Here is a 27,957-nt window from a genome sequence, read left to right on the forward strand (position 1 = left end):
ACTTTACGAATGAGGTGACTGAGGCTCAAGATGCTGATGTGGTTCTTGCCATCTCAGGGTTGGTCAGTGGGAATGACAGGAAAGGCCTGGACCCGTGATCTCTGCCACAATCACCCTCCCCCAGCCCTGGCAGAGGGTGGGTGTGCTCTGCTTCTAGCAGGTTCTACAAGGAGCTCATGCTCCCTGGGGAAATGAGGCCCTTCTGAGCTTGGCCCTGCACCACACTGGCTTCAGCAGGGCCCTAGAGGAGGCTGGGGGCTGGGAGCACAGAGGAGCCCCCTGCACTATCCATTGGCCAGGCGGTGACGGCAGCAGGAGGTGAGGGCTGCTGACTGGCGACAGGGTGGAGTCGGACCCCTGCCTACTGGGAAGGTGCCCCTCCCTCTCCGCTGTGATCTCTTCTGGTCTCAGCCACCCCCAATTCCATCCATCCTGCCGTGTGTCACGCGTGCATGCATTCCTGGGCCAGGAAGGGTGGAGGGGCAAGGATGCTCAGTTTCTGACCTCAGAAAGCTTCCAGCTGCAGCCCCGTGGGTTCTTTTTCATGCAGAGGAGCCAGGAGAGGGCCATGCTGGAGGAGCTGTGAGCGCAGCCTGCGGACTCCTGAGTCGAGGCAGGCTGGGCTGGGAAAGGGACTCCCGGCCTGTGGAAGTGGGCTCTTGCTCCAGCTCAGAGATGCTGCTCAGACTTCACCTCCTCCTGGAATCTTCCTCGCCCCCCCCCCCACAAACCCAGCTTGGGCTAGGAGTTCCCTCCTCTGCCCTCAGAGCTCCCCATGCTTTGGGCACAGCACAGTCTGTAGGCACCGGTCCTTGACTTTGCGTCCTTGGATGAGTTACTTAATGGTGCTCGCCTCAGTTTTCCCATTATAAAATGCGGATAACAATAGACATACTGCTTCAGTCACATTCCCCTATCAGAGCACTAACAGTGTCCCCCGCTAGCCTTGAGTGCCTGGTTTCAGGTCTGGCACACGGGGGGCCTCCCTGTCTTCTTTTCAGGTGACTGTTCTAGGAACAGGTGTGCCTTCCTGGCTACAAAGCGAGAGCTCAGAGCCCCGGGGAGCTCCAGGCCTGACTCTGTGGTATGGCTGGCCCCTGCTCTCCATCCTGCTTAAGTCTTTAAGGGGCTGCCCTGCCTCTCAGAACCTCATCCACGGTGCTGCTTCACCCCAGAGGAAGGGTGCCCATGCGGGGTCACCAGGCCTTCTCCCTGCAGGGCAGTTATGGAAAGTCTGCTAAGCTGGCCCTTAGGACTCAAGACGTGGAAGGGACTTAGAAACAATTGTTCTGCTCTTTATCTTATGGAGGGGGATGCTGGAAGTGGGAGTTGGGGGGGGATTTGCCCCAGGCCCTAGAACTGGCCCTGCAGAGGCAGCCCCGGGACGCAGGTTCCTCTAGCCAGTGCTCACCCTGGACTCCCTGGGTGTCTCCAGCAGCATGTGGAGACGTTGCCAGGAGAGGGCAGCGTGAGTGTGAGGCTCACTCAGCGGAGATGTGGCCTTTGCTGCCCTGCCCCGGGTCTGACTTTGGGGAACCTCCTGAGAGGCTGCACCGCCCAGGGCAGCGCTGGGAACTGGCGATCACCTGAAGATTTGGGCTCTAAGATGTGGAAATGTCACTGCCCACCCTGGGTGGTGCTGTGCAAACTCCGCTAAATGCCATCTTCTATTTTGAGCCTGTTTCCCAGGGAGGTCCCAGGAAGCAGCACAGATAAGCGTATCTTCCCAGAATGGGGCTGGTGGATGCGGATACAAGGAGGGCTTGATGAGCCACAGTTACATGCTGGGATGGGAGGTGCTGGGCCTTCCCTGTGGGAAAGCAGCCAGCTGGGGGTGGGGGGCAGTGGGTGCTACAGGAGGGGACAGACCGGGTTCTGCAGGGTGGGAGATGCTAGAGGATGGGACAGACCAAGTCCTGCAAGGATAGCCCAGGTCCTGTAGGGTAGCTACTGAGCTGGAAAGATCTCTGGGCAGCTGACCAGGCCCTACAAGGTCTGCAGAGTCAGAGTAGTGCCAGGACCTGAGAGCCCACCTGGTCTTCACCGCTCATCTCACTCATAAGGAAACACAGGGGAAGAGCTTCCTGAGGCCACTCACCCAGGGCAGAGGGCAGTGGAACATAGCAACCTTCTCAGCTGGCAGAGGTTTCGAGAGCCTAAGTCTCAGCACACACAGTGGATGCAGTACTGGCATCTTCCACAGGACTGACAGCTGCATGGGATGAGGGACAGCAGGACACTGAGGGAGAGGGTCTGTCTCCTGGATGGGGACGGACCTGAGCCCAAATCCCAGTGCTCTAGTTCTCTTGCTGTGTGGCTTTGGGAAAGCTTCCAAACCTCTCCGAAGCCCAGCCTCTCCACCTGTAGCTGGGATACTGGTTTTACCTCATAGGGTTGTTGTGAGGAACCAGTGAGATATTTTGGTGGTGCCTGGCATACAAATGGCAGCCGCTGTTATATCCTGAGTCCTCTTCTCTGAGGGAAAGGTGGCTGTTCTGCAGTCACCCTCTCCTTAACCCACCCTGCACCCTGGACTTGGTTACACGACTTTGAAAGGTATTGCTTACCCAACCCCAGGCCTGACAGCCACTTCATCCTAGAAGGTAGGGAGCATTTGAGCCCAGAGTTGAAAAGATCGCCCAGGAAGGCTCTTCCCTTGGCTCTTGGGTCCCTACACCTGTGTGGTCACATCCCCAAAGCCCTCCTGGCTCCCAGAATGAGGGCAGAACTGAGCAGAGGCCAGAGCAAAAGGATCCACAGTTCCCGTGGTGATGGGCCATTCTCACGGGACTGGATCAAAAGACCAGACTTTTCAGCCTCAAAAACTGAAGGTTGAGAGAAGATGCAGGCAAAACATCTTAGATGATGAGTGAAAGATCACCTTTGCCAATACTTAGGTTCAAGCCCAGTCCAGGACCCTGGCGGCTACACTGTGCTGTCTTTCTCCTCCTTCTCTGGGTCTGGTTAAGTGGTGCTTCTCTTCCCTGATCACCAGGGCCATCTTGGTCCTTTCTGACCTTCCTCTTCCATGGAGGCTAAGCGATGGCATTTTCAGGGCTCCATCCTGGGCTGCTCTCCCTCGATCCCCCAGGGTGACCCCAACCATGCCCCCAGATTTGCTATCTGTGCTTCCTCAACTCCACTGTCTGCATCTCCAGCCTACATCTTCATCTTGTGCTTCACAGAGACGCACACATGGCCTCCTGGCCTGGACATTCCCCAGTATCTCACTCCCAAACCTTCTCTCTCCTTTTTGGTTCATCCCGGTGAATGGCAACACCATTCTTGTGGTCAACCAAACCAAACCTCAGACCTGTCTTCATTTTCTGGCTTTTCCTCTGCCACTGAGAGCTATGATTTCCCCCTTACCAGCATTACCACCATGGAGCAAGCTCTCCTCACTCATAGTCCCTGGGGCTACTGTGTCTTCCTCTCCAACCCATCTCCTTACTGCAGCCAGAGTGAGCCTCCTGACATGCCATCTGATCCCCACTGTGCCTGCATCCTGCATGCATCCATGCTCCCAAGGCCCTTTCTGTCCAGCCTGGCCTCCCCTCACTCCTTCCTCTCTCTCTCCCCACGCAAACCTGGGGGATTTTGATCCTCTGGAATTGTCTACCTGCAGCACCTTCTTTCCCTTAGCTGCTTGGTGAACTCTCCATCCCCGAGCACTCAGCTCAGATGCCTCTGATAGAAATATCTCATGCCTAGCAATGGAATTAGAAGCCTCTCCTGCTGTTCCAACCTTGTTGCCAGCTCCTGATGCGCATCTCCTCCATTGGTCTGTGAACGGCATGAGGACGGGGACCATGCTGGGTCCCCTATGCCTACCCTAGGGCCTGGCGTGCAGTAGGAGCTGAATTATATCTGCTGAGTGCTTGAATACGACTGAGAGGGGTTTGGATCCCTGCAGTAGAGTGCTCAGGAATGTCATAAAGGGGCATGTTTAGGGCAGATTGAGGGACAGCATCGTCCACAGGGAGGGAAAACCGCAGGACACGCCACCCCCAGAGGTGGGAGAGGCGGATGAAAAACCTCCTTAGTGTTTTAGATAAATTAATTAATGATAGGCCCAGTATGGGCCGAAAAAGGACAGTAGCATGTTGCAGCCACACCCTGCGCCTGAGGCTTACACAAGGGTACAAGCATGTCCACTGCCCCGGTGGGCTCTGCAGCCTGCTCAAGTGCTTGTGTCCATTACACGATCCAAAGGCCCCAGTGGAGTGTGGGTGACTTCACTTTGGGTTGGGGGTCCTTTCTCCTAGCTGTGAAGTGCTTGGATCACCTATTCATGTTTCCCCTCCTGCGGGCAGAGCCAGTCTCACCCCCGTTCCCCATGGGCAGCCTGTGTGCACAGAGGGCTACTTGGGGCCTGTCAGATTCATCTGAGCAAGCTGCAGGTAGAGTGACACCGGGAGGAGCGTGTGGTCAGGAGGTCTTTAGCTCTAATTTGAGTGAGGTCAGAGTGGCCTTTCCCATCATGGGAATGGCAGCGGTCACAACTCCTCGCCAAAAATCACGGGGCACCACCAGCAAGGGGCTTGTCTTGCTTGGTTGGAAAGAGTGCGTGGGGGCTAGAGAGGAATCAAATGCATTCCCCATATTCACTCCGGGTTGGGGACTTAGGCTGGGCTGGAGAGTGAGACCTGGGGACAGGAGAGGGAAGGGAGGAGCAGAGCTGGGAGTTCCCATGAGCTGCTCTGCACACCGCCCAGCTCTCAGGTTCCCCAGCAGAGATGCGAGGCTAGGCCAGAGTCTGGAGAAGGGAAGGTCTTTGAGTACCCTTGCCCTGGGGGCTTGGAATAGAGATATATGAACCTTCCAGAGTTCAAGGATTTTATTAAGAAGTTGCCCAATGTGTTCATTCATTCATTAGAGAACATCAAATGCCTGTAAGTACCAGGTAGTGTGTCTCATATCAGAGATACAAAGATAAACAAAAAAACAAAACCTTGGTCCCTGTCCTTCTGGGAGCTTAGATGGGGAAACAAAGGGAAACCCACATTTCTCCGACACATGGGTTTGCCAAGGCATTTTGGTCTTTTTATTTTTATTTATTTATTTAGAGATGGAGTCTCGCTGTGTTGCCCAGGCTAGAGTGCAGTGGCGCCACCTCAGCTCATTGCAACTTCCACCTCCCAAGTTCAAGCAATTCTCCTGCCTCAACCTCCCAGTTAGCTAGGATTATAAGTGTGCACCACCATGCCCTGCTAATTTTTGTGTTTTTAGTAGAGACAGTGTTTCACCGTGTTGGCCAGGTTGGTGTCTAACTCCTGACCTCAGGTGATCTGCATGCCTTGGCCTCCCAAAGTGCTGGGATTGCAGGCAAGAGCCACCGTGCCCGAAAGCATGTTGGCCTTCTAAATCAAGTTTTTTTGCAACATCTTGGAGAAGGCCATAGTGGCTTGAGCCCTACTGTGCTGGTGGGGAAATGAGGCTGGGTGGCATGGGGTGGAGCCAGTTTCACCCAGGCGATGCTCTCCTGAGCCCTGGGATGTTTAGGGAAGTCACCTGTGATCTTGACCCTACATCCAGAAAGACTGCATGGTGACGTGTACCGCAGCTGCCTCTGTTCCCGGAAGCCTCGGGGTGCTTTCGCCTGCCATATCCCTTGGGCCCCTGGAAAGAAATGCCATTTCATCCCTGCGTTCTCAGACATGCGCCCTGAGCCTGCCACCATTGTTCAGCTGATGTCAGGGATGCTGGAAAGAAGGGCTAAAAATAGCTCTGATTTTATGTGCTCTCAGGGGCTGGGTTGGCAGCTGGGCCCCCACCTTTTCCTTGTGCAGAAGGCATCTTTGCTCTAGGGTATGTTGGGGGGTGGGGGGTGTGCAGGGTGGAGGAGAGCATAGAAGTTTCTCAGAGCCAGCCAGGCTGTGGAAGTTTCTAGAGTCTGTTCTCATACTCAGAGTCTGTGAACCAGAGGTCTGTGGCCCCGGTCGTGGCTACGTGGGTGCATTATTTTTGCAGGTCCCTTGCGCTGCCAGACCTTGCCTTTGAGTGGTTCTGAGGGAGTTTGAAAGTGGGATTTGTGCGTGGCTGTGGGGCACCCTTCCCTGGCGTGTGGTGAACAGCTGGAGTGGAGAGAATTCTCGAGAGGTCCGTGGGTCCAACCCTTGCCTTCTGTGTGTGGTGAGCATCGGACAGGTTTGTTTCTGTTTTCTTAAACTGTCCAGGGAGGGGCAGGAAACCTGTCTCATTGTAGGTTCAACCAGCTGTGCTGGTCGCTATGTTCTCTCTTGTGTTCAACCCAAATCTTTCCTGCTTGAATTTAGCTGCTGCCCCTGGTCATCTACCTTTGGGAACATCTATTTCATGTATTCGAAGCTAGAGTTACAGGCAGCTGTTGGTCAAAGGAGACCAGCTTCCATCAGAGTCATCAGAGCTGGGGCAAAACTCACTTTCGTGCACTCTGATTGGATGTTACCATGGCGGGCCGAGGGGCGCTGGGTATACGGATGCCCCTCCTGGGGGTTAAAATCTAACTGGAGAGGCTTCTCTCTTCCTAAGTGACCGGGTGCAGGGTGGGGGATAAGGAGAGCTCGGATATTGGAGGAGAGAGGCCTCCAGGGTGGGAAACAGAGACAAGCATCACAGTCGGGCAGCAGGAGGTTTCCGCCTGGCTTTCTAGCATGGGTGGGCCATTGAACTCCTGGAGCCTCAGTGTGCTCATCTGTAAAATGGGGCTTGCAGATGATCTCATTCATAGGGGTGTGGACAGGAGTGAATGAGAGGGGGAGAGAACAAGAGAAAGGGGGCAGGAGAGCACAGTGCCCTGGCATAGAAACACTCCCTCTCAAGTCAACCACTTGGGTGTGAACCCCGGCAGCCGCATCCTCTTGCTTTGGTCTCTTCATCTGAGGACGATCCTAAGGCTTCCTGGAGGCTTAGACAAGTTGATAGATGCAGAGCGCTTCCATTGTGCCTGGCACAGAAATGGGAGCTACGGGAGGATGAGCAAGGGGAGGAATTTCACCAGATCAGGGAGCAGGCATGTGGCAGGGAGCTTGGTCCTGCCCAGGGATGGATCTCCAGGCAAAGGGGACAGCAGGAGCAGACACGGAGAGGGGCACCCCTAGGAAGGTCTGGGGATGGAGAGCCATGGATGTGGCTGGAGGGCAGGAGCAGTCATGGGGGACAGGCGGGAAGGCAGGTCGGAGTCAACCATGGGAGACTGAACTCCAGGGTGCAGAGGCAATGGGGGCCACCCAGGTTACTTAATCTAGCTTAGCCTCCGCTTCCTCATCTGTCAAATGGGACTGGTCATCATAGTAACTGCCTGTTTGCCTGGCAAAGGCTTACAGGCTGTCTCCTGTCCTGTCTGTGACAGCTCAGAGAGTGATGCTCCTGAGATCTGCGAATGGTATGGCAGGGCGCCAAGGCCTTTTGCTCTGTCCTGCAGCCTGCTCCTGAGCTGTGATCCCAGGGAGCAGCCACTAAGGCTTTGACCTGGGCAGGGTGAATGGGAGGCAGGTAGAAGAGCCCCAGACAGGTACGGTGCCTAACTGGGCCACGCAGCCTGAGGTCCTGAAGCCCCCCTGGCCCCTCCTTTGAGCCATTTTCTCCTGCAGCCACTGCATGTGGCCGCCTGGCCCTAGACCCTTGCCGCCCTGGGATGTGGTCAGACATGGAAAGGACACACAAGGAGGCAACTGCTCCACCCTCAGAAGGATGCGTCAGGTGAGAATGCGATCTTGCAATGTCTCAACAGCTTTGCTGCGGCTACAAGTCAGGACTCCCAAATAAGCCAGGCACAGGATAAGGGAAAGGGGTATAGTGTGAACACGGCGGAGGGAAGACAGGGGAGAATTGGCAAGTTGGGGTATCAGTGAGCTCGCGAGTGCTTTGGTGGCAACTAGCTTAGCCCTGTCCTCAATAATGGGGGCAGCGTGATAATGAATTTGGAACCCCTGGATCTGCTCACTTCGTGCTTACTTAGTAATTTGAGCGCTCCTGCTGTCCTCTCTGAGGTGAGTCCAACAGCTGAATGTGGGTTTGGCTTTTTGTTCTGTGTGCCCGGTCTCCCTGCCTCCCTGTGGAGGCCACGGTGATGGAGAGTGACTGGGAGCAGGCAGTCCTGGGAGCAGGAGGGGAAGCACAGGCAGGAGACCTTGCCTGCAGCAATCCAGGTTGGCTGTGCACGCAGGGCCATGGCGGACATGACTGTGTGTCCACAGGTATCCATACAGATGGAAGCTGAGCTGTGTGTTGCATGTATGGATATTTGGTGATTTGCATGTGTGTGTGCATGTGTGCTCTGTCAAACACAATGCAGCTGTGTGGAGTGTGACTGTGTGGGTAGATGTACTTCGTGTTGAGTAGCCTGTGTGTAAAGTGTATGCATAGTGTGGATGCAGTGTGTGTATGCATCTGTGTGTGGTATGTTCGAGTGTGTGTGTTCATGTGGGAGGTGTGTGTATGGGTGTGGTTGTGTGTATGTGTGAGATAGCGCACACTGCATCCTCCCAGGATAAGGGTAAAGACGGTTTGAGTAAAAATCCCTCAGAGGGGATAACTGTGCCATTATCAGCTTCAGAGAAAAGCTGTGCTCTGCCTTTGAGGTCAGCTTTCTGGGCCTTTTTGGAAACAGCTTGAACAGTTCTTGACCACGAAGGGGTCAGAGTGCGGCCCACAGGCATGGCTGCCAGAGCAGAGGCAGCCCTGCAGGGGCCGTCGGGGTTCTATTTGCTGCTGTGACCTTGGGCCTGGGGCCTCCAGGGCTCCCTTGGTGAGTCCAAGGATTGCAATTGACATGGTCTAAGGCCCTGCTTGTTGCGGGGATCTCAGCTCCCCAGCCTCCTCACAACCTCCACGACACTCAGCACCCATGAGCACCCGGGCCACATAGCCACACAGACTGTAGGCTCTGAGGTCAGGAGGCTGGAGCTGAAGCCCAGCCCTACCACACAGCCACTCAGCACAGGCCCCATGGATCTTCCCAGGAGCAGACCTCTGGTAGGGGCTGGGGACCCAGTGCAGGGCAAAACCAGGCTCAGGGGCTGCCTACAGGGCTGAAGGTCCTGCAGGAGTGGCTGACCTTAACCTCAGCTCACGCAGGTGCTTGGCAACAGCCCAGTGCATGGGGTCAGCAGACCCAGCTGGGTGACATCAGCCAGTCCCTTCGCCTCAGTTTCACCATCTCCACAGGACCCATGGTGCCCATCCTGGGGTCGGGGCAGAAGCAGGAGGCCTCACACATGCTGAGTGCTCCTAAGCGGTATCACTTTGTGTGGTTGTGATTGTAACACTGTCCCCTCTGTTCCTGTCCCCGGGCACCAACCTGCAGACAGTCACAGGCTGAAGGATTGCACAGGTGGAGGGTGTTGGTGGAAGGAGGCTGAGAACCCAGAGGAAGGACAGGAGAGAGAGTAGAAGGAGCCTGTTGGACAGGGCCTGGAGGGGTCTCCGTGTCATGAGGCAGTGGGAAAGGTACCCTCATCAGACTCCCCTCCACTGAGGCCCCTCCAGGAGTCATCGAGGAGCCCCCTCACCCTCTCCCTGGGTGTCTGAGAAGTCTGCCTGGTGGCCGAGCCACTGTGGCTGCTGGGACCAGAGCTATGTGCCTGTATGACCCCAGCCTCGGCCTCCTGTTCGTAACCTAGCCTGGAGCTGATGGCAAGGAGCAGCTGAAGGGAAGGGGCTGCCCTTCTGATCGATTTCTGCTGGAAAGAATCAGTGGGTCACAGCACCTGCCACATATGGAACAAAGCAGTTTACTGGTGATGGGCCCGCCAGCCTATTGTAAAGGGGGTGTGTGTGGCATCTCGGGGTACTGCTGGTTGTCACGTACAAGTTATTCATGTCTTGAATATGTGACACTGCTGCTGGCCAAGGCAGCTCCTGGGATAGTGGGGAGAAGCCAGCAGCTGGTGAGATCTTGGGAGCCCCAGGAGGAGGGAGGGACCTGTGTTGCGTGGCTCTGAACCAGCTCTGCTCCCAGACCAGCCATCTGCAGGTGCCCACAAAGAGATCAAACAGGGGTCTCCCCTGAGGAACTCAGCCTCCTGCCAGGGCTTGCTGTGCCACTTGGGGGTCACAGGGGAAAATCGGGGCCTACTATGGCCTCTGCCCAGCCAGTTTCCCATGGCTTCCTGGGGCTGCAGCCCTCCCGGTTTGGCACATGGGCTCTGGAGGGAACACTGTAGGTTGTCCACAGTGACCACTGCGGGCCCTGAACCCGGAGCCCTGAAAGCATGCGCTATGTGGCATTCTCGAAAGTTAACCAAGGAGGAAGGTGGGTCTAGGGGTGCTAAGTGACTTGCAGTGAGAGTCCTGTGAGTGTGGTGCCCAGACCTCCTTTTTTCCTGCTCATGATGCCGCCTCTCAGCTTAGGCACTTCCCTCCTTCCCTCTCTTCTCTTTCCCTACCTCCCTCCCTCCCTGTCTCTCCCTCTCCCTTCCCCCATTCCTTCATTTCACTAATGTGGGTCCAGGGCATGCCATGTGCCAGGCGCTCTGCTACATGACGGGCCATGCCAGTGATCAGCACAGACACGGTCCTGCCCACCAGCCCTCCCTGGAAAGGTGTACATTGCATTACACATCGACGCAGGATTTCTCGCCAACACTCCAGGCGCTTCTCAGGTGCAGCCAGGGTTGAGACCCCTTGTGCTACAATGTGCACGGTCAGGGGACACACCTGAGGGAGGGGGAGGCCAGCTGCTGTGGACCCCTGACACCCATGGAGAAGCTGGCGATGCCCAGTGAAGAGCGGTTCTCTCAAGGACACTTTGACAACCTCCTAGGCAGCAGGGCCCAGCCCCTGGCCTCGGGAATGTCTTCTGAGGACAGCTCCACGTTGCTCACAGTGCCCAGGAGGCCTGAAGGTGGGCGAGGCCCCTGGTCTCTGGTAGAAAGCAGAGCTCTGCATTAGGGCAGGAATTTCAAGAACCCGGAGACTTAGGGGAAGCTTTAAGGACCAAAGCCAGCCTGGAGTCTTAGGCCACTTCTGCGTGAATCCCCAGGTGGGATACAAGCATTCACGGAATCAGGTTTCTGAAGAAGCCGCTTGAGGGGTGAGAGCTAGAGATTGCTAAGGCCAGTGGGCCCAGGTCAGCTGCCCAAGTAGGCAGTGAGGTCACCTGTCTCAGGAGCTGGCTTGGCCCCAGGGGACTGGGCCTCTAGGATAGGACTGGGGAAGCAGCCGTTCCTTAAATCCTGGTGATCCCCACCCATTTGTTCCTCAAACAGGTCAGGGTAGCCTTGTGAAGTCATCAGTAGAGTGTTCCTCTCAGTCACCGGTCCTTGGGGCCAGGCCCAAAGAGACATCTGTCAGAAGGGAGAGAAGCGGGAAGTGTGATGGGTGGGCCTGGATGCTTCTCTGCCAGGGCTCTTCCTGCCTCCTTCTTGCCTGGTTGGGCCTGTCAGCTGTTAACTGGGGAGTGGAGGTTCTGAAGCCCTCATACTTGCTTGTGCTGGGAGTGAAGTTTCCTTTGGGCCTTTCCATCCAGGGTTTGTGAGCTCATTCCTTCCAGAAGGCTGCAGAAGCAGGTCCTGGGAAAAGCTGGAAAAGGTCCCCCCAGACGGTGCTCAAGGATGGATGGATTTCCTGGGGCCCCACTGAAGCTTAAGCTTTAGGGCCCCTCACTTTTATGGGCCTCTTATGGGACCCTGTACTCAATTTTGAATATGTAATTTTGTATTCTTTTTCTTTACATTTTTAAAAAAATCAAGATTCTTTTTTGGACAATTGTATAAATTAACATTTACATAGAGTAAAATTGACTTGTATGTGTGTTTGTAGAGGTCTTTGAATTTCAATGCATATGCAGATTCACGTACTCACCACCATAATCAGCTCACAGGACAGTTCTATCACCCCAGAACACTCTCCCATGTGCCCACTTTTAAGCAAATCATTCCTTAATTTCAACCCCTGGGAACCACTAATCTGTTCTCCATCCCTCTGCCTTTGCAGAGTATCATATAAATGGAATCACACTGTATACAACTATCGAGACAGACTTCACTCATTCAGGATAATGCCTTGGAGATTCATCCAGGTTGTTGTGTGTATCAGTGATTTGTTCTGTTTTATTCCTGAGTAGTATTCCACAGTATGGATTACCATAATTGCTTGTATATTCACCTGCTGAAGGATAGTTGGCAAGTATGAAAAGAACTGCTAAAACATTTGTGTACACATTTTTGTGTGGACGTAAGTCTTCATTTCTAGAATATCTAGAAAGGGATCTATGGGTCATATGGGGAGAGTACGTTTAACTTTATGAGAGACTGTCCACTGTTTTCCAGACTGTCAGTGGCATTTACATTCCCACTGCAATATATGAGCATTCTAGTTGCTCTGTATTCTTGTCAGTACTTGATAGTGTCAGGGTTTTTATTTAGATATTTTAACAGACATGAAGTACTATCTTATTGTGGGTTTTTTTCACTGTGATTTTAATATATGTTTCCGTACTTATTTGTAACAGTCAGCTCCCTTCTCCCCATGTTTATTTGCTATTGTGTGTATCGTCTTTGGTAAAATATCTGTTCAAATATCATACCCATTAAAAAAATTGAATTGTTTGTCTTCTTACTAGTGAGCTTTAAGAGTTCTTTGTTTATTCTGGCTACAAGTTCTTTGTCTGATATGTGATTTGCAAATATTTTCTCCCAATCTGTAGCTTGTCTTTTCATTCTCTTAACAACGTCATTCACAGAGCAAAAGCTTTTAATTTTGATAAAGTTTCTATATTTTTTTGTCTTATGGATCATGCCTTTGCTGTCATATTTAAGAAGCCTTTTTCTGGTACAAGGTACAGAAATCACTCCTATGGTTTCTTCTTAAAGTTTTATGGTTTTACACTTTAACCTATGATACATTTTAACTTAGTTGTTGCATATGAATGACTAATTATTACTACATCGTTAGTTGAAAATACTATCAACATTGAATTGTCTTTATACCTTTGTAAAAAACCAATTGGCCATAATTATGTGGGTCTTCTTTGGGACTCTCTTCTGTTCTGCTGATCTGTGCTTCTCTCTTGGCCAATGCTACACTGCACTGTAGCTTTATACTAAATCCTAAAATCAGGTACTGTGAGTTCTTCAAATTTATTCTCTTTTAGAATTGTTTAGACTATTCTAGTTTCATATAAATTTTAGAATTGGCTTGTCTGTATTTTAAAAAAAAAAATCCCACTTGGGTTTTTATTGGAATTGTGTTACATCTATAGATTAATTTGAGGGCAATTGTCATCTTACTATAGTGCATCTTCCCATCCATGAACATGGTATGTCTCTCTGTCATTTAGGTTTTCTTTGATTTCTTTTATTAGCATCTTGCAGCTGTGGCATACAAATCCTGCATGTTTTATTAGGTTTGTCTCTAAGAATTTCATTTTAGGAGCTAATTTAAGTGGTATATATTTTTAATTTTTAAATTTCCAATTATTCATTAATCATTTATAGAAATACAATTGACTTTTATAGGCTGACCCTGTATTGTGAGACCTTCCTACATTAACTAATTATTTATATGAGCTTTTTAATAGATTGCTTAGGATTGTCAATGTAGACAATCATGTCATTTACGAAGAGGGACAGTTTTACCTTTTCCTTTGCGATCTGTATATACTTTCTGTATTTATTTCTTTTTCTTGACCTATTGCACTGAACAGGACTTCTAGTATGATGTTGAATAGGAGTGGTGTGTGTAGACATCATAACCCTGTTCTTGATCTTAAGATGAAAGTATTCAGTCTTTTATCATTAAGGAAGATAACTGAGGTTTTCCATAAATGCCCTTTATCTACATAAGGTTAAGGAAGTTCCTTTCTATTTCTAGTTTGCTGAGAAAATTAATGGATGTTGAATTGTGTTACCTTTTATTTCTGCATCAATTGTTATGCTGTATGGTTATTAATGTCATAGATTACATTGATTGATTTTTGAATATTGGACCAGCCTTTCATTCCTAAGATAAACCCCAGTTGGCTCTGGTACATTGTTCTTTCCATATATTACTGGATTTAATTTGCTAATATTTTGTTGAGGATTTTTGCACCTATGTTTATGGGAGATGTCTGTAGTTTTATTTTCTTGTACTGTGTTTGGCTGGCTTTTGTATCCGAGTAATGCCAGCCTCTTCAAACGAACAGGGAAGTGTTTCTTCCTTTTTTATTTTCTGGAAAACAGTGTGTAGAGTTGGTGCAATTTCTACTTTAAGTGTTTGGTAGAATTTACTATTTTCCTTAAAGAAGGGTTCTCTAAGTCTCAGACCCCACAAAACTTGAGCTCACCCCTGTTTGGGGCTTTGAAGCTGGGTTGTTATCCACAATCAGAAATTTCAATGCTGTTTCTGAGAGTGTCCTAAGAAGCAGCTGGAGACTGTGGGCCCAGATAGGCAAATCTGTTCAGTCCCCTGCCCCTTGTAGAAATCACTTATTTTCTACCCCAGCCAGTCTTGGGCAGAGCCATAGCCAATCCCAGAGGGGCACCATAGTTTGGGCAAGACCTTCTGTGATTTTCCTGAACCAAGACTGATGGTGTGGCTTCAGGGAAGTCACTTAGTCTCCCTGAGCCTCAGACGAGCCAGCAGGAAAAAGAAGATGACAACTGTGTCTCCCTCAAAAAAGCGGTGCTCAGAGGACTAGATACTTCTGCTGGAGGGAAGAGGAGCTTTAAACAGTTCCATGGCTTACTAAGTAAGGGAAGGAGGCAGAACCGGAAGGATATAAGCAGAGTGGGCTGCAGGGAACACAGGAACAGAGCACCTCAGGGAGCAGTAATGGCTGCCATCTGCATGGCGACTTCTAAACTCCTGTCTGTGCTCGCAGGCATGGTCTTATTTAAGGCTCCTGTGACCCTCTGAGGGGGCACTATGGTATGCACTGATTCATCCAACATGTTCTGGGGTTCTACTCTGGACTAGGCATTTTATACATGTGAAAACTAAGACTCAGAGAAGTTAGGAGATGTCCCTCAAGGTAACACAGCCAGGTGGCAGAACTGGAAGGGAGCCCAGGTGTTTTGGGCAAACTCCGTTCTTCCCCACTGTCAGGCAAGTTGGACTGAGTTCAGAAGTAAGGAGACACATGGTCTACCTCTGGGAGGTGCGTGGGCAGGAGCTGTCAACAGCACTGGCCCCGAAGCCAGACTGCCTGGGCTTGAAGCCCTGCTCAGCTACTTACTTAGCTGGGAAGAGCAAGGCGAATGTTTTAACCTCAGTGCTTCAGTTTGCTGTCTGTAAAATAAATATTGATAGGTAATATTGCACCCATAATATTGCACCTGTAAAATGAATAATTGGTACGTAATATTGCAGCTACCTCATAGGGGTGTTGTGAGGATTAAATGAGGTAATAGGTACCAAATGCCCATAAGAGAGCCTGGCACAAGTGAATGTCACACAAACATGAGATATTATTGTTTGTAAAGATGCTAGGCCATCCTTTGTGCTCTGTGAGGTCACTGACTTGAAGAAAGACAAAGTTATAAGATGTTGGCAGAGGCTTGGAGATCCCTCCTGCCTGCCCCTCCTGTGATGGGAATAGCGGGGCCCAGCCATGGGAGGTGACTTGCTCAAGGTCGCCCAGTCCTGCAGACCATAGACCAGGCCCAGCTTTCTTGAGCCCCTGCTCCTGAGGACACGTGGCGTTGCTGCCTTCACCCCCGTGCATTTCATGATCCGAGTCTCCTAGGGGAGATATGGCGTGACAGGAGGTGACACCGACTTTGGGAGCAAACCGGGGAGGAGAGTTGGTGTCTTCACTCCCAAGCTACCTTCCTGGAGAAGGGTGCGGTAAGCTTTCTGGAACCCTCCAGGAAGGTGGAGAAAGAGGGGGCTTGGAGGAATGGCAGCCAATCCTGAGTGTCCTGCAGACGCCTTGCCTCCCACCTCGGAGCGCACCTATGGGCTTGCACCCGGCGCCCTGGCAGAAGAGGGCGCGGGCCCGTAGGATGAGATCACCCGCCTGGAGTCGTCTTTCCGCGACGCTTAGGGTCTGGCGCCACCGTGTGGCCGCGCGCCGAGGCCGCTTCTGCAGAGGGGATGTGGGAGGCCCTGCAGAAGGCGGCTGGCAGCGCAACCTCAAGGCAACCTCAGAGGTCACCCAGGAAACTGAGATACCGAGGGAGAGCAGCGCTGGCCTAGGGGTTTTGGGGGGCGGGGCATGCCTTATGCCTTCCTCCCACCCCACCCATCTGCCTGGTTGTTTCTTGGCAGCTCCTTAGATCTTGAGGGAGACAGACACCAGGGAAAGCTAGGAGAAGGAGGAAGAATCCTAGAGCCTCCAGGACAGCAGCGGCCACGTGATTGCAGCAGCTGCCAGGATCCTCCTGCATGAGAGGCAGGGGCTTTGCACGTGTTGTGGGGTACAAGCAAGGTCATGGGGTCAGGCCTGGGTTCTGGTGTCGTCTGGGCCCCACAGCACTGAGTGACTGAGGCGGTGGTGGCTTGCGTTCTGGCACTGGGGCCCTCCCCTATAAAGTAGGGGTTGGATTAGACCAGTGTCCAGACCCAATTATATCGCAAACCAGTACCCCTTGGTTGTCAACTGGGGACCCAAGGACTTAAGAGGAGCAGAGGAGGGGCCGCGCCAGGAGCAGTTGGAAAGGATGAGCATTTGCGTTGAGGCCTGGCTGTCAGGAACTCCTGGGCGGGGCTGTGATCAGTCCCTACTACAGTCCCTGCGGTGCCTGTGTGGGTGACCCAGGAGGCACCATGCTGTCCAAACTCGGTTTTGCCTGGACCGTGGTGCCCTCTAGGCCCCAGCGTCTGCTTGACAATTGGCTCAGGGAGGAGTGGCACCCGCTTTGCCTACATCCACCCTGTCTCTTCCCACACCTTGGGGTGCTCACACCCAGGACAGCGTCAAGATTGGCTCCCCCGGCAGGCATTCCAGTTGAATTGGCATATTCTGGGCTCATTGTTTTCCTTTTCCCCGGCCTCGGTGGGCAGAGGGGCCTGTGGCTTGGGGACAACGTGGGGTCGAGGGGTAGAACCGGTGCTCTCTTTGCCTGGGTGAACCTGAGCACTGGCATTACTGACTTGGGACCCAGATGGATAGGGTTAGTGCTGCCGTATAACCATCCCTCCAGCTGCTGGACCACCTGTGAGGCTAGAAGAAGCAGCGTCTCTAGTGTGTGTACCCCTGAGACCATTAGTTTTGTGGTCTGGGGCCTGGAGTGATCTATGGCTCATGGCTTGTGTGCTGCAGGTGCCACCTGTTGAGAGAGCCGGGTTTGGGTCACAGGGAGCAGCTCTGATCTGGGGGACCCACCGCACTGAGGCTCCACTCGGCACACGGCTCTCCTGGACACGGGTGTGCCAAAGCTCTGGGCGCGCAGCCCTGCCTCAGTGCCTCAGCTGGAGCATCCGTGTCCCCTGATGCCCTGCCTCCCTGCACTGCCATCATGGTTGATCAGCCTGACCCTTCTATCACCCTCCATCAGGGGCTCACCCTCAGCCCCTCCCAAAATACCGATGATGACATCTGCTTCCAGTAACCTCCCTGCACACATTTCTTTCTGCCATCACCTCCTCCAGGCAGTCTTCTCCTTCAGGTCCCCAAATTTGACACTGCTCCCCTTACCTTTGCTTTCTCCTTCAGCTCCCTCCTACTTCTCTCTCTGTCTCTCTGTGTGTGTCTCACTGTCTATCTCTATGTCTCTGCCTCTATCTCTCTGGGTCTCTCCCTTCGCCTCTCTTAGTGACTGTGAGCTCTGAGACCAGGTGCAACCTCCCCGTTCCTCTTCCTGAGCCTCTTCCCTGGTTTCCTGATTTTGTGAACTCACAGGCAGGGGCCCAGAGCAAGGCAACGCCCTGTGGAAATGCCACAGTCAGCAGGTGGAAGAACCTGGAACAGAACCAGAATTTGGTGCTTTATTTCATGCTAGAGCCTCAGTTTCCCCATGTGTTGAATGGTGATAACCAGACCCAACCCGCAAGGTGGGCCAGGGACCCCAAGGACTGTATACCTAGAAGGACCTGGCCCGGGGGTTCTGGTGCTCTGACTTTCCTCCCAGGTCCCTCCCTGATGGGGCCATCACTGCAATGCCAGCCTCTGGTTCTCAGTAAGGGTGTGCCTCTGCTCACCTCAGAGGGTAGGTCTGGAGAGAAATGAGGTGTCCATTGCAGCTTCCCTGGCTGGGTCCCTTCAGGATCCAGGCCCCCAAAGGCCCTTAGGAATCTAGAGAGAAGCCAGGCACCCCTCATCAGATGGCGAGCAGGGCTTACTGCAGCCGGCATGTGTGTTTGAGGTCACCCTTGTGGCTTAGTAGCGGCTTGAAGAATCAGTTGTTCAGGGGTAAGAGTAGACAGTGGAGAACCAGTGAGGAGACTCCTGCATCCCTCCAGGCAAGAGGGGCAGTGGCTGGGAGCTGGCTGGCGGTGTGGCAGCGACAAAACGGACCATCCAGCAGCCCTGAGTGGGTTCTTGGTAATACCCAAGGCCAGCTGGGCCTGGATAGGGCATCAGCCATGCACTGAATCTTTACAAGTCAGGCTCGGCATTTCAGAGGGCACAGTAGCGGGTCCTAGAACGTCCATCCCACAGGACGGTCAAGGACAGGCGTGTGGTTCTCTCCCACTGCTGGTGGCACCCAGTTTATGGTTCCTGTTTTTGATCCTGACTGGGCCTACAGAGCTATGCACTCTGGCCCTTGCTTCTGGGTGAGCCCTGTCCATACCCTCACCCCTGGACCAGACTTGGAGCTTGTTGGCCGAGTTTGGATGGTGCCTTAAGTCCTTCTCTTGCCTTGGAGACACAGTTCCAGAGAGTTCTGGTGAAAATGAGGCTGGGGTTAGCATACGACCTGGGGGGGTGCCCACTGTGCATATCATCTCACTAATATTCCCATGCACCCTGCAATGCTCTCATTCTGTCCCCATATGAAATATGAGCGACAAGGACACAGAGCTGGAGTAACTAGTTCAAGGTCCCCAACTTAGCAAGTGGTGAGTCCAGGCCTGCTTGACCTGTGAGCCTTGCTCTTCCCTCTACCTGCTTCCTTGCCCCCTCAGCCCTCCCACACAGAGCCTGGGCGTGGTCCCAAGAGGGCGGGCCGTGGATCTGCACCTGTGTCCTGGGCCCTCCTGAGACGGAGACTCCATGGCAGGCCCTGGGTCCTCCTGATGTCCAGAGAGGGTGTCCAGTGGCCTGGGTGTGATTCCTACTTGTTCCACTATCCAGCAACAGGGTGGGGGTGACCTTTCTGAGCCCGCACTATTTCCTGTCTGTCACATGTGAGAACTATACCCTCCTACTTACCACCTGGGCATGGTCAGCCAGCGAATGGCACGTAGTAGGAGCTTCACAAATGTTCACCCCCTTCCCTGCCTTTCCTGCTCCAGAACAACAGAGGTGACGACCCTGCTGGACTGTTTCCTCCCCGGGTCCTGAACCTGAGAAAGCCCACCCCTGTCCCGGGGCTCAGCTGAGATGCCCACCTGCAGGCACTGGGAGGGCATCGTGCCCCACAGTCTCATCTTCTGGATGAGCAAATGGAGACCAGGAGGAGGAGGACTTGCTTAGGAGCCCATGAGGGGTCAAATCCTTTCCTGACCTGCCCTTCCCCTCCCCCATGCCTCAGCATCATGTCCTTTTGCCGGGAGACCCCCAGAGCCCCGTCCAAGCCTCTGGGAACTTCAGAGCACAGGGTCGGGGCAGGAGGCGGGGAATGCTGGGTCTCTTCGTTTTAGGGGGATGGCAAGGGTCCTCTGGAGCCCCCGCACCCACCCATGCTCTCTGTGTTCTCCCCATCTCTCCGGGCAGGTATATCCGCACCATGTACCTGGGGATTCAGAGCCAGCGGCGGAAGGAACACCAGCGACGCTTCTACTGGGCTATGATGTATGAATATGCAGACGTCAACATGCTGCGCCTCCTGGAGACCTTCCTGGAGAGCGCGCCCCAACTGGTGCTACAGCTCTGCATCATGATCCAGAAGAACAGCGCCGAGACCCTGCCCTGTGAGTGCCCGCCGGCCGCGCCCTGCCACCCTGGCATGCCCTCCACCTGGGGACCACGGGCGCCCCCCACACACTGTGTGCCTGGCACGCTCTGTGGGCATTGCCCATCCTGCCCTGAGTTCCCAGGACGCCCGGCCCCCAGTGCAGTGCTGATGGGCCCCACACCACACTCAAGAGCGGCACAGACATGTCCTGAATGTATGTGGGCTGGCTTGGCACCTCCAGGCCGCTTCGTTAATGTGAGCAGAGCAGAGCCAGCCAGGACGCAGCAGGGTAGAGGGCTCTGGGTTTCCCCATCAGGGGCAGTGGCCCCTGTTCTTGGGTGCTGACCCAAGCCAGGCATTTGCACGTCTATGGGACGGGGAGCCGCAGGCCAGAGATAGCGCGGGACCACAAGGGGCCGTCATGTTGGGCAGCACTAACGATTTCAGACCCTTAAACTGTGGTGCTCTTGCTTCGAACCAAGCTCATGTGTAAGCCCCATTTGTAAAGCAGCTTAAGTAACTCTGCTCAAGTTCCAGCAGGGGAGAGGGCCCAGGAGGAGGAGGGTGCTGGAAGCGGCAACACATGGGGTGACATTTGAAGGGATGTCATGGGCAAGAAGGATCATCCCAAAGGGTAGAAGTTGCAGGGAGACGGTTATGCATTCAGCGGGTGAGAGACAGTCCATGGAGCCATGCACGAACTGTCCTGGGAGGTACTGAGTTTATCAAGGCAAGAAGTTGCTGAAGAGACTCAGCTCAGAGGTTCCCGACAGCAGAGCGCTCAGTGAGCATGTGCAATCTGGGTAGCCAGGCAGCCGTGGGGAGGGGTCTGCTGTCCGTACCCCAGCTCTCCCTGGCCAGCAGGACCTCCTGGTCTCTTAGGTTCTCACCTCCAGAGCCCGCAGGTCCTCTTGGTGCCCCAGCAGGCCCTCTGTGTCACCACCTTCATGGACACCCACACGGACCTCCTCAGCAACACAGTCTGGCAAGAACAGCCACGCGGTCCCAGGCCTTTCTCTGAGCAGATGTGCCTCCTTACGTTTTCCAAGCTGGCCCTCTGTAGGCTCCAATCCCCTTAGGTGCTTATGCAAAAAGGGGATTTAATCTTCAAAAGCCAGTGGAAGACTGAGCTGTTCAGGCTGGTAGCTTGCTGGTGGCATTCAAAGCCTGGGGACCTGGTTATGAACCCAGCTGTGCTGCTGACAGGCTTGCCTGTCCTGTATGAACTCAGCTCAGGTGAAGCCTCATGTCCCATCTACTGAACAAGAACAGCCCTCAATGGAGGCTGCCTGGTGGAAAAAGGGGCCCCAGGGTATCTGTCCATCCCACCAAGTGCTGACTGCAGTCCTGCTGGTCCATCACAGAAGCAAGGAAAAGGGGCCATGTGACCCCTGGACTGGACACAGGGGAAGCCAGGCCTGAAACCCACACTGAGCTGAGGGCCCAGTTCCGCCCTTTGACAAGGCTTCAGGAAGCATGAGCTGCATGCTCCAGGCAGCCACAGCCTCTGTCTTCTGGGCACCCATAGAAGTAGGAGGAGTTTGGGGATCTTCAGCAGGTGCTGCCAGTTGGGTGACACCAGCCAACATCTGCCCTTCGGCATCTGCAGTCCTCACTGTCAGGAAGAGGCCTCCGGTGGCCCAGGGACTCCAGCTTCTTGGAGTGACAGCCCAGCCAGTGCCTACAGGACCAGCAACCGAGGCCTGGACAGGAGAGCTGGAAGGAGCCAACTCGATGTCCGGCTCCAGCTGGGACATGAAGAAGCTAAGCAGGAAGCCACGTGGAGGATGGCAGGGCTGACCATTCATCCAGTCCCTCCCTTCTTTCTTGGACACACTCACATGCACACACACTATCTCCTGGGCACTGAGAAGAGCTTGGGAACACAGGGAAACCTTGCTGATGCTCCAACTTCAGGATGCCCGAGGACCCAGGCTGTATACTTGGCAATGAACTGGTGTGATTGGCTGCCCACAGCTGTGGCCATGGGAGTCCCTGCCTCACAGGATCTCTGAGAAAACCCATTGTGTGAACGTGGACATGCAGCAATTTGAACAACATCGTTTGTTCTCAGCACCAAGAGACTCATGTGATGACTGATTCTGGAGCAAGACCAGCATCATAGGGATGTCTTTGAAATATGCATTCTTGCTCTACAAACCTAACCATAAAGGAGCTCTGTGGAAGTGAGCGCTGACCCTGGGTAGCAGCTCCTGGTGCCAGGATGAGCTGCTGACTGGCAGGGCAATGCCCGTTCCCTGATGAGGCCTCCATATCCAACCTGCCCTCAGATCCCAGGGCTGCTGCCCTGCAGCCCAGGGTAACAATGATCTCATGGGCAGATTTGCTGGCACTGGAGAGGGACACCTTTCTCTCCCATCTGAGTCTTTCTGTTTCTCAAAACCAACTCAGCTGCTGTCTGAGGCTCCAGATTAGCCTGTTTGTGCTGCTATAACAAAATGTCTGAAAGTGAATAATTTATAAAGAGCAGAGATTTATTTTCTCCCAGTCCTGGAGGCTGGGAAGTCCAAGATCAAGGTGCCTGCAGGTTCAGCTGCCTAATGAGGGCTGCATCCCCTGGAAGGGAAGAATACTGTGTTCTTACATGGCAGAGGGCAGAAGGACAAGCTAGCTGCATGCTGTATGAAGCCTCTTTTATAAGGCCCTCAATCCCATTCACAAGACAGGAGTCCTTATGGCCTGATCACCTCTCAAAAGTCCCACCTCCTAATCCTGTCACACTGGCAACATCTGAACTTTGGAGGGGACACCTTCAAACCACAGCAGACTCTGCTTATTTAAACTGCCTTTTGCTGTTTCCGTTTCAAATCTTCCCCACTCTGTACCACCAGGGCTGCCAAGTTATGCCTCCTCTCATCTTTTCCTCTTCCAACCTTTGGCCAGATCTTGACACCCCAAACAGATAGGGCAGGTAGCAGGGTGGGGCACAGGTGGGCTCCCGATGGGGCATTTTAAATCCAGGGACCTGGTCGCTACTTATACCCTCTTATGATTTTGGACCTTTGTCTTTTCACAATCCCATTTTCTCTTTGGTATACTGGAAGAAAGAAGAATAATACCTAATTTTCAGTGGGGATGCAATGATATAATGCGCAAGAGAGCACTTTGTAAACTTGCAAACTCCACGGGCACGTAAGGGGCTGTGTTTATTACTTCCAGGGCCAGGTGGAGTCATCCTTTTATAGGGCTCTGACAGGCACCTCCCCATCATCATGATACCACCCACCATGGGCCAGACCTGCTGGGGATGGGTTTGCAAAGACGCCAAACTTCAGGAGTTTATGGGCTGGCATACTCCAGGTCCTACGGAGATTTCTCTCCCTTTCTGGCCTTCTGGATCATCTGTGTCCCAGCCTCCTTGTTATGCCTGTCCTTTCTTTAATAGTTTCTCAGATTATAAACAGAAAGGGCTGGGCACCACATCTCTGGAGAGGAAAGCCAGTGGGGATTCCCAAGGGGCAGTGGATGTTGCTTCCTAAATGTCCTCTCATGTGACAGCCCATTGGTACCAGGGTCTGTGCAAAGCCAGGAGCCACTTGGGCATGCTGCCAAGAGCAGACCCCTTGGAAAAGGAGCCAGGAGTGACCCAGTGTCATGCTGCTCTTGGGCCTTCACCCCAGGGAAGCCCCTCCTGGCTCCTCCTCCCTGCAATCCCCTGTTTTTGTGCTGGAAGCTGGGAGGACAGGTGAGCATTTCACCAAGTTTGTTTGGAATGTGGAATGGGTGTTTCTCAATACAACCCTTCGTGGTTAAATATATTTGGGACCTGTTGGACTAAACAAAGGCCAGTAGCCATCCTTGCCACTGGGTTGTGGATCTGTAAGCCAAGAAGGAGGCTATAGCATTAGCTGGGTTTATAGGAAGGAAGGACACTAGACATCACTGAGCACGGGCTGCCTGTAAGGGGCTTGGCATTTCTCTCTTACTTAACTTCTAGAGTTGAGTCCTCATCACCAGACAATTTTGTTATGCTAGTAGATGCCATTCCCATCTGTTTAAGCTGCAGGAAGTGTACAAGCTTTAAAGTAAATCAGTTTAATCATCAGAAATTGGAAGAGGGGAGAGAAAATTTGTGGACTTGGAACAGACCTGCTGATGGCATGGCCTCTCCCAGTCACATGGGTGCCTGGAGGGTTGCAGCGTGGAAAGTTGGGGTGACTCCCCAGCATGGAAGGTTGGGGTTACTTGACAGCTGTTTGACATTAGGCAAGTTACTGAGCATGTCTGTTCCCCTTTTTTCTTTTATAAAATGGTGATAATGCTATTACCTATCATAGAGAGTTGTTATGAGCATGAAACATGACAAATGTCAAGCGCCTTGTAGGATGTCTGGCTATTTTCTTGGTGGTGGTAGTGGTGCTTTTATTGTAGATGTGCCTTCTGAATTAGCCTTCAGTCTTTGCTGGTGAGACCTGTGGCTCACTGACCTTGCTTTGGTGGGCTTTCTAATGACTCCTGTCCACTGTGTACCATTAGGGCTAGTAGATGGTTGGAAAGATCGCTATGACTACCACTTTAATGGGTGAGTTTTACATGGATTTGCCAATGCCAGTCTATCCCTCCCTTGCCATCTCTCCACCATCTGTTTCTCTCTAATCACTGGGCTAAGAGAACAATATTCAGCCTGCAAGACACACTTATATCCAGTTTCCCCATAAATACAGACTCAAGGGAAATAATAGTAATATATCATACAATTATTATGCTGGAGTCATTTGGACATTTCTGCAGGGTCTTCCTTAAGTCTGATGTCTTGAAAGTTTAAGTAAACAGAGTAACAAAGAAATGATGGGAACACATAATTCTGACATGTCACATTATGCCGGTGGTGAGTCTTGTGTCTGCTGAGGCTCTGTTCCTGTTCTGGATTGTGACAGGGTTGGGAAAGCAGTTCAGTACAGTATGAAAAGTCAGACAGGGCTGCATGCAGATTCAGCTCTGCCATGTATTGACCTTATGGCACCGGGCAAGTTAATTTCCTGAGTTTCCTAATCTGTAAATTAGGAATAACAAGTACTTTTTGGGTTGTTGCGAAGGTCTAATGAGCTCCACATCCACCTCCACAGTGCGTCACCTGGCATATTCTGGCTACATGATACACTCTGCCACTCAACAAAGATGTGTTATCCAGGAGCCATGCTATGTGTGGAGGAACAATGGGGAGCATAACAGGCATGATCCATACTGTCATGAATTTCCCATTCTGTCGGGGGACACGGCACAAAAACAATTAGACAACACTTGGTGGTAAGTGTATTGAAGCAGACAATTGGGTTGGGTTGGAGAAAGACTACTTTAGGCAGGGGGTCAGAAAAAGCCCCTCCAGAGAGCTGCCAGTTATGCTGAGTACAAATGATGAGCAGGAACCAACTTGGGAAGAGCAGAGACAGCCTTCTGGGCAATGGGAGGAGCTTGCACAAAGGCCCTGAGAGAAGGAAAGCCTGACTTGTTCCAAAAAGTGAAAGGACCCAGCATGACTGGAGCTTGGCAGTTGGGGTGAGAGAGGATGGAGAGAAAGGCAGGGCCCCAATTGGGAAGGGCCTGGGGGACCCCAGGAGCTTAGATTTATTCCAAGGGTAGTGGGAGGGGCTGCAGAGGAAAAGCACACGGCCAGCCTTGCTTTTGAAGAAGGTCCCTTTTCTGTTGCACAGGGAGGGAAGCAAGGGCTGAGCTAGGAGCACCTGTTGGAGGCCGTGGTGGTCCAGGTGTGAGGTTTTGGGATGGAGAGTGTTTGGGGAAGGATGCAATGGACAGATTTGAGGTCTTCTGGAGCACGAGCCAACACGATGCAATAGGGCCACTGGGGGTGGTAATAGAAAGGGTGGTTTCTCACTGGGTGTGTTGGAAGGAAGATCTATGGGGAAGCAGGGGTTGGGGAATGGATGAAAAGTGATGGCTCTGTCCTCCTCCCTCCTTTGGAAATTCTCCGGTGGCTCTGTATGAACACTGGCAGGCGCCAGGCGTGGGGAACCTCCCTTTCCTCCACAAGGCCTGGGGCGACCTTTTTGGCCACACTCCTGCTGAGGAGTCCTCCCCTTAGAGGGCTCTAATGGCCACTTCCCCATCATCACAGCACCACCTACCACAGACCAGACCTGCTGGGGACAGGTTTGCGAAGACGCCTGCCCTTCAGGAGCTTATGGTCTGGCACTCCGCATCTTAAATTTTGTAACAGATGCACACGCAGGTTCCTCGGGAGCATGGAAGAGGGAGTAACTGTTTCTGGGGGCCTGACAGAGGGGGTAACATTTGATCTGGTTCTTGCTGGATGAGTAAGAGCTCACTTGAAGGAGAACATTGGGAGGCTTTTCTGGACAGTGGGACCACAGATACCAAGGAATGGAGGCCTGCAAGAGCATGGAGAGGGCAGACTGAGAGCATCTGGTGCCCAGGGCACAGGGTGTACTGCAGCGAGTGTGGGACGGCGGTGGTGATGAGGAGAACAATGAAAATGATGATGTCAAAAATGCTCATTAAGATTTTAGGGGAGCTCAACCGTGTGCCAGAGACTAGTCTGGGGAGGCTACATGGATTAAGGAACCAGTTAAAGTCCCACAGCCGCCCTCTGAAGTGGACACTTTTTATTCCCATTTTACAGACATTGAAATGGAGGTGCAGAGAGGCTAGGTACCATGCACAATGCCTCAAGCTTGGAAGTGGTAGAGCTGGGATCTCTACCTAGGGAGTCCTGCTCTAAAGCCTGTGCCCATAGGCAAGGACGGCTGTGGCTGAGTCTGGAGGAGACAGATAGATTGGTGTGGATTCTGTGGGAACCGGCCACTGCTGCCGGGATGGAGCGGAGGGTGGCATGTGCCGTGGCCAAGCTGGGCATGTCAGCTCCAGCATACACATGTATGTGTGCCCCAGATGCCATCACACTGACATGGTCAGAAGGCGATGTTTCTGCCTCTTGCTCCCAAAGTCTCTGCCCACGATTGGCTTTTTGCAAATGTTCCTAGTCTTCCAGAGCCTCTTAGGTGAGCCTCTTCCAAGCACTCAGGGGGAAGCCTCACTGCCCTACTATGGAGCTAAGCTTGGCCTGGCCAGGAAGCAAGGGGATGGGTCTGGGACAAGGACCCTGCAGCTCCCCAGGACCCTGCTAGTAAGAAAGACACATATGGGCTCACCGCCCTTTGCCTGGCCTTTCCTTGGAGATCATTTCTATCCTGACCCAGAGGTCAAAAGAGCTTATCTAGACAAAGACTTTAGGACAGGATGGGTGGCTCTGGAGAAGGAGATGGATGTGGGATGATACTGTTATCATTTTGGCCCCCAAACATTGGAAGACCCTGAGATTATTGATAGATAACAAGATTCTAGCATCTTCTAAGGCTGCCTGTCTACCTGGCTCCCCACACATAAAAGCACAGAATCTTTGTGCTGGAAACAAGGATTTGAGAAAATGTGTAGTTCAACCCTTTTCTTTTACAGATGAGGAAGTTGAAGCCCAGAGAGATCAAGGGACTAGTCCAAGGTGATGGACTCAGTGAGAGGTTCACGGTGAAAACCCAGTGTCCTACATTTCCAATATGGTGCAGGTATCTTCGGTCTCCTTAGATCTCTCTGGCCCTGAAAAATCAGGGCACCTCAGGAACCCTCAGAGGAAACCCCGGGTGCCCTCAGATATCCTCTGAGCCATTGTGTGCCCCTCAAACTGTAACTCAGCGGGGGCAAGACTGGGCATCCCCAGGTGGGATCAGGCTTGTGCTGGGGCTGGAACCTAGAGTGACCTCTACCCCAGAACGTGGCCAGCTGGTGCCACGTAGGCCATTACTGCTCAGGGGACACACATCGGGAACACACTTCTTCCTAGAGCAAGGAATTCTCTCGGAGACAATCAAAAGCAGACCTCGACATGTTGCGTAAAGTCGCGCGGTCCCACTCCACCGTGCAGCGCTTGGCAGGAGCTCCTGGGAGTGGATGCTGCCCATCAGGCCATCCAGCCTCCTCCCCGTTTAACACAGGGAGGCCAAAGCACAGAGAGGGAAGGAAGCTGCCCAGGTCACACAGCAAGGAGGATAATTAGAAAAGC

At 52.8% G+C, this 27,957-nt stretch overlaps 1 protein-coding gene across 1 annotated transcript in view; it reads left to right on the top strand.

The window, feature by feature from the left end:
• The window catches only part of XKR6 (XK related 6), a 299,519-nt gene that overhangs the window by 248,947 nt on the left and 22,615 nt on the right, over nt 1–27,957 (top strand). Inside the window, exon 2 of the mRNA XM_015144757.3 lies at nt 19,724–19,920. Coding sequence (XP_015000243.2) covers nt 19,724–19,920 — 197 coding nt within the window. The remainder of the gene's footprint in view (nt 1–19,723; nt 19,921–27,957) is intronic.

Source organism: Macaca mulatta, chromosome 8 (genome assembly GCF_049350105.2).
Source record: "Macaca mulatta isolate MMU2019108-1 chromosome 8, T2T-MMU8v2.0, whole genome shotgun sequence".
Classification (NCBI taxonomy): domain Eukaryota; kingdom Metazoa; phylum Chordata; class Mammalia; order Primates; family Cercopithecidae; genus Macaca; species Macaca mulatta.